At 40.3% G+C, this 6,830-nt stretch overlaps 1 protein-coding gene across 1 annotated transcript; it reads left to right on the plus strand.

Moving 5' to 3' along the window:
* The first annotated feature begins 4,482 nt into the window (after nt 1–4,482).
* Nucleotides 4,483–5,442, plus strand: LOC133744523 (uncharacterized). Its single transcript, XM_062172620.1, has one exon. The coding sequence runs from the start codon at nt 4,483–4,485 to the stop codon at nt 5,440–5,442; it is 960 nt and encodes a 319-aa protein (XP_062028604.1).
* The last annotated feature ends 1,388 nt before the right edge of the window (nt 5,443–6,830 follow it).

Genomic DNA, 6,830 nt, shown 5'->3' on the forward strand with positions numbered 1-6,830 from the left:
TTTTGGGAATTATATACTACCATTTTTATATTTATTACTTCTTAAGCTATAGAATTTAAAAAAAAAAAAAAAAAAAAGACCTCATCGTGTTCCGTCAATCCGTCATATTCAGAAGGGAAAATGGTCCGTACGGTACCCAGACTTTTCCTCCTTATAACTTTTGGTACCTGAACTTCAAAAAATATCACTACGGTACCTGAGGTTCTTTGCCCGATCGAGGATTGGTACATATGGCCGTTACCTCCGTTACGGAACTTGCCAGCTGTCAATTTTTGAAGGGTATTTTCATGCCTTCATGTCTAAATCTTTTTTTTTTTTTTTTTTTACAAAATATATTTTCCCTTTCTCTGCAATAATAATTAAAAAAAAAAAAATTCTTTCTCTTCTTCTTCCTTTAGGACCTTCACCGAAACCAGACTTGGGTTAAAATGATTTGATGGAACTTGTGATGCAGAACCCAATTTGGAGTTCTCTGGTTTGGGCAGGGCGATGAGTGGAGGTCGGGAAAGTGTGTCGTGTATCTAGGAGGGCCTTCCCAACATGCCACTCCTTTTGGTCTTCAGGTTGTTACGTCGGAGAGGAGATCGGAGGTGCCATCAAGGGGTCTGTGTCAAGCCGTCAAGGAATAACTTGCATAGCTTCATGGCGATTGTGTTGAGAAGTGGTTGAAGGTTCATGGGATTTGCTCGGTTTGCCGGTTTATGATGTTGGTCGATGAGGAAGAGCCGGAGAAGAAAAAGGAGAATGGGATTTCTGTCGGCATATGTGAGGATTCAGATCAAACTGGTGATTCAGATTATTCGACTCCAAGCAAAGCAGCAGCTCACGATGATCATATGCAGAGAGATTGAACAAAAATTCAAAGACTTTTAGATTTGATTTTCTGGAAATTTCATGAAATTGGAACGGGGATTACCTTTGTTTCTGTGTATTGATTTAATAGAAATGTGGTGGTGTGTTTTGGTTTCTGGGTTTTGATTGATTTCAGTTCTAGGTTGTTTTTGTTTCTCAAAATTGCATCTTGGATCTTTGATCTGGAAAGAGGAAGAAAGAAGAACACAGAGAGAGAGAGAACTAAGGTGAACTGTTTAATCTACATCTTGGATCTTTGATCTGCATCTACATCTTGGATCTTTGATCTGCATCTTGGATTTCAGCCTCCGGTGAACTGTTTCTTTTCCTCTTGGTGGTTGATTTTTTTTTTTGGTTACAAGCGGGACCTAAAAGGCCCAAACAAAAACAAAGAAAAAGCTAAGAGGAGACAGTTCTCCTAGTTCTAGTTACAAAAGCAAGATCATCAAGAAAGGCTTCAGTAGCATGGATATGAGGATCCAAAAAAGTGATGAGACCAGGCTCATGATCAATGCTGCATCTAGCCAAAGCATTCGCTGTCATATTACACTCACGAAAGATGTGCATAAGCTGGACATTCTGCATAGTGGCCATAAAGTTGTTGCATCCGGCAAGCAGAGATCCAAGGGGGTGAGTAGAAAGGTTTTGCTGCTGCACAAGCTGAACAAGAACAGCAGAATCAGATTCAATTTCTAGCTTGGGGATGTGCAGGCTTGAGGCTAACTTTAAACCATAAAAAAGTCCCCAGGCTTCAGCCTCCAAAATCTCACCAACCCCTAAGTTGATTTGGAAGCCAATCACCCAATTTCCAGTGTGGTCTCTGATGACTCCACCAGCCCCAATCTTACCAGAAGCAGAACTTCGAATGCCATCCACATTTAGCTTGTAAAAGTTTTCTGGAGGTTTCTTCCAGCACAGACTGATGAGGCTGTACATATTGGAACTGCTTGTCTTGTAAATGGCATTTTTCCACTCCACAGCATAATCCCATATAAGTTTATCAGGGCATGTAGGCATAGTAAAAGACACATCAAAGACTTGCTTATTCCTCCATTTCCAGATGAACCAACAGATAAAAACAAAAATATTGCACCACTTGATGTTATTCTTGACAAAGGCATGACAATGAAGTTGAGCAAAAATCCAATTGTTCCAATCCAGGGAGAAAGAGTTAAGGATAGTACCAGGTTTAATAAAGCATTTCCAGATGGCCATGGATCTGGGGCAATCTCTAAATAGATGAAGGAGGGTTTCATCAGCCATATTGCACAAAGGACATGTAGAAACTGCAGTGAAACCACGAGTAGCACGCTGAACATTGGTGAGGATTTTCTTATGCAGAACAGTCCAAAGAAAAATTTTTAACTTGGGAGGAGTATCAAGCTTCCAGATTATTTTCCAAAGAGGGTTTTGGGGCCGGGAATGATCAAAAATGGAATTGTATGCAGATTTAACAGTGAAGCATCAATTAGAAGTAGAACCCCAAATTCGAGTATCCATACCACAACCATCAAAACCAGTAGGGACACTGATTACATGCTTAATGATATCACTAGGAATTACAGTAGATAGGAGATGCAAATCCCATCCAGTATCATTCCAAAAGTCACAAACATGAGCATTAGCATTAATACTTGCAGAGGGGGGAGCAGAGTTGATGAGAGCATAAGGGAAAAAGCCAGTGATCATACCAGAATCTGATTGTCCTGCCATCCCCAACTCTCCATTTTAAATTCTTTCTGAGCATAGAAGCCCCAAAAACAATACTCCTCCAAGTACTTGAGCAGTCCGCGGGGGGGGCTTATAAGTCTCATCAAACAGACAGCTATTATGAAGGTACTTTTTGGAAAGCAATGCACTTTGCATCCAAACTTCAAAAATTCCTTAAAAATAGCTCGGGAACCCGAAAAATTCACCGAAAATGTTGCGAACTCGTGGTGACCTCTACTTTCCATTTCCATATGGTGATGTGGCGCCTTCCTATTGGCCAAAGAGTTTACTTAGTGACCAAGAGTAGCAGCCCAACGTGTCAGTCACAAGCCCATGAGTCATGTTGACATTTGTCAAGTGGAAGGAAGAAAAGTGGTGGATGCTTGACAAGTGGTGCAAGCACCTTGGTGGAAGGTTTTAATCTTGACACATGACAACTTTTGATTGGCCATCTTTCCCTATATATAGGTTTCAGCCCACAATCTCTTCCGAACCTGTTTTGGAGACACTATCTCTCTTTAGCTTTCTCTCTCTAAAACTTCGGCGGATCATAACTTTTGATCCGTAACTCCGATTCTGGATCTGTGAAGGGCTACGGATTCGTCTTGATGTCCTCTTTCTATCCATAGAGGTTTGAGTTAGATCCAATGGTGATTTCTAGAAGGCTCGTTTTAGGAGGCTCGGTTTACGATCGGTATTCTAGGAGGATTTTCGTATTTTCGTATTATCGAGGTGAGTGGGTTTGTGTAATATGTTTCAAATATTCTTATTTTCTACAAAAATGGTGGAAAAGTATGATTTTATCTATTTACGAAATATCTCTCTATTTTCAAGTGAAGCATGTCTATTTCCGAAATATGCGGAGTTTCTATATATATTATGTGCTGGATCCATTGTTTGATTAGTCATGGAACATGAGAACTTCTTGATTGATTATGCCGAAGTAAGGATGTGTCACACGGTGGTATAGGGCTAGAGAAGGCCATTAGGGTGCCCGTGGTGGTCACTAAATTGAAGGATAATCAATAAGAAGGGATGATGCGATGTGATGAATTGTTGTGCATTGATCTGTATACGATATACTACTTTCTAGCGTGTGTAAAATGACATGGCTTTACTGACATATTACATGATCTACTCACTAAGCGCATGGTTTTGCTCACCCACCCATCTCTAATACCTTTTGCAGAGAAGTACTTAGGTTTTGACGAGCCGAAGTGGGTTGGACGAGCCTAGAATAAAGAGCCTAGAAGGAAGATTTAATTTACATTCTGCTTTGTAACACTCACACCTCAGATTCGGGGTCAGGTGCTTAAAATCCACAGACACCGGGTCCGGGGGGGTGTGACATGTTTTCAAAAAGCTTTCCTTTGAGAATGTTGAAAATGTAGTTGAAGATGGTATTTCTGCAATCTTTGGCCATTGTCCTCCTGAGGAGAGGATTTTGGATGCTAGATCTGATATATCCTTGCATCAGGACGCTGATTGTTTTGTTGAGGAGACTTTTGCTGTTAATAGCAAACTGACTAGTGATAATAGCCAGCCTTCCCAAGTTGGGGAATGTATGGTTGATGCCTAATTTGGGATTATTCCCTCCTCCCCTCTACATTTTTAATGGATCACATCCTTTTCTGGAATGCTCGTGGAGCTGGGAGTGAGAAGTTCAGGTCCTCAATTCAGGACTTAGTGAAAATGCATAATGTTGATTTGTTGTTTGTTTGTGAGCCTCGGATTCAATTTGATGGGGCAAGGAGATGTTTACTTTCTCTTGGATTTACTGACTATAAAGTGATGGAAGCCAATGGTTTCTCTGGTGGCCTTTGGCTACTTTGGAACAGAAACAAGTTTAATATTGACATCATTGATACAACTTTTCAGTCCATTTCTGTAAGAGTTGGTTGGAATGGTTTTCAGAATTAGATGTTAACTGGCGTTTATGCTACCCCTTGTAACACTTCTAGAAGCAATTTGTGGGGCTACTTGGATGGCCTGGCTAATCGTGTTAAGCTTCCTGGGATGATTGTGGGAGATTTTAATGAATTGTTATCCTATTCTGATAAGATTGGTGGTTCTCCGCACTACATGTTTGGTGGTATGCAAGATTGGGTGTGTAGGAATGGTCTTATTGATATGGGATATCAGGGTGCTGATTATACTTGGAAAAATAATTCTGTTAAAGAAAGACTTGATAGAGGCTTCTGCTCCCGTGACTGGAGACTGCTCTTTCCTGATGCTTGTATTATGCATTTGGCTAGAATGAAATCTGATCACTGCCCTATCCTTGTCAAACTCAACCACAGTAGCAGGGTTATTAGAAGGAATTCTCCCTTTAGGTTTCATGCCATGTGGATGCAGCATGATAGTTATCTGGATATGGTCAATGGAACTTGGACCAATTGTCCTGGAGACTTGCAGGCCAAAACTACTACTCTTGCCAAATCTCTACGCATTTGGAATAAAGAAGTGTTTGGCAATATATTCAAACAGAAGAGGATTCTTTTAGCTAGAATTTGTGGAATCCAAAGGTGCTTGGGAAGACAAAATATTCCTTTTCTTGTGAACCTTGAGAAGGAGCTGATTTCCCAATATGAGCAAATTAGAGATGCTGAAGCCCTTTTTTGGAGACAAAAGTCTAGAGATAAGTGGCTTTGTGAGGGGGACAGAAATACAAATTTTTTTCACTTAACTACAATGATAAGGAGGAGAAGGAACAAGATTGATGGTCTTTTTGATGCTTCTGGAACTTGGACAGACAACCCTTCTGTTTTGAAGCAAATTGCTGCAGATATTTTCCAGAACTTATTTACCACTGAAGTTGATCATGACTTGAGATTTCACATTCCATGGTTGTTCCCTGATATCGATACTAACAATCTTTAACGGATGACTAGGCCTATCTCTGATCTTGATGTGTATGATGCGTTGTTTAAGATTGGAAGGTTAAAAGCCCCTGGAGCTGATGTTTTCCTGCCTTGTTCTTCCAGCAACATTGGTCTCTTTGTTCCTCTGAGATCATTGATGTTGTCAGGACTACTTTCCTTACTGGTAAAATTCCTGCTGGCTTTAATCACACCTTGATTGCATTGGTTCCTAAAGCGCAAACCCCTCAACACATGCACCTGTTTAGACCTATTAGTTTATGTTGCACTGTTTACAAGATAATCTCTAAAATTATTGTTGGGAGAATTAGACCTATGCTTGGGAAATGGATAAGTCCTAATCAGGTGAGCTTTGTTCCTGGTAGACATATTTCTGACAACATTATGATTGCTCAGGAAATTTTTCATAAGTGCAGGAACACTAAAGGGGCTAAAGGCTTTATGGCCTGGAAGATTGATCTATCCAAAGCTTATGACAAGCTTAGATGGTCCTTCATTGAACAGGTGTTGTATGAACTTCAAATTCCTGATATGCTTGCTAAGCTCATTATGAGCTGTGTTTCTACTACTAGCTATCAAGTCATTGTTAATGGGGAACTCTCTGAGTCTTTCAGTGGTGGGAGAGGTATTAGACAGGGTGATCCTCTATCTCCTTACTGTTTGTGCTTTGCATGGAAAAGTTATCCTACTTGATTAGATCTACTGTTGAAGTGCAGCAATGGAAACCAATTCAATCCTCTCAAACTAGTCCTTTTGTGTCTCATTTATTTTTTGTTGATGATCTGATCTTATTTGCTGAAGCTAGCACTAAACAAGCTAAAACCTTAAAGAAGTGCATGGACATCTTTTGTGGTCTCTCTGGCCAATCTATCAACTTTGATAAGTCATTAGTTTATTGCTCTCCTAATATAAAGAATGACTTTGCCAAGTCTATTAGTAAGATTTGTGGCTCTCCTCTTACTGATGACCTTGGTGCTTATCTTGGTATGCCTTTGATCCACTCCAGAGTCACTAAAAATACTTATGCAGGGATTGTTGATAAAGTGCAATCAAGATTGGCTAGTTGGAAGGGTAAAACCTTGAATATGGCTGGTCGCTTAACTCTCATTCAAGCTGTTAACTCCTCAATTCCTTTCTATGCAATGCAAACAGCCAAGCTCCCTATGCAGATTTGTGATAAATTGGACAAGCTCAATCGTGATTTCTTATGGGGTGATACTGAGCAGAAAAGGAAGGTTCATCTTACTAGCTGGGACTGGGTGTGCAGACCTAAGTGTAATGGTGGCTTGGGAATAAAGAAGACAGCTGATATGAACAAAGCTATGCTTGCAAAGGCAAGCTGGAGAGTGGCCCACAATGATCAAGGGTTATGGAACAAGATTTATAAAG

The sequence above is a fragment of the Rosa rugosa genome, chromosome 4 (genome assembly GCF_958449725.1).
Source record: "Rosa rugosa chromosome 4, drRosRugo1.1, whole genome shotgun sequence".
NCBI classification, from domain to species: domain Eukaryota; kingdom Viridiplantae; phylum Streptophyta; class Magnoliopsida; order Rosales; family Rosaceae; genus Rosa; species Rosa rugosa.

Excerpts from the sequence above, each read along its gene's own strand:
- LOC133744523 (XM_062172620.1), top strand. The coding sequence starts at position 4,483 with ATGTTAACTGGCGTTTATGCTACCCCTTGTAACACTTCTAGAAGCAAT.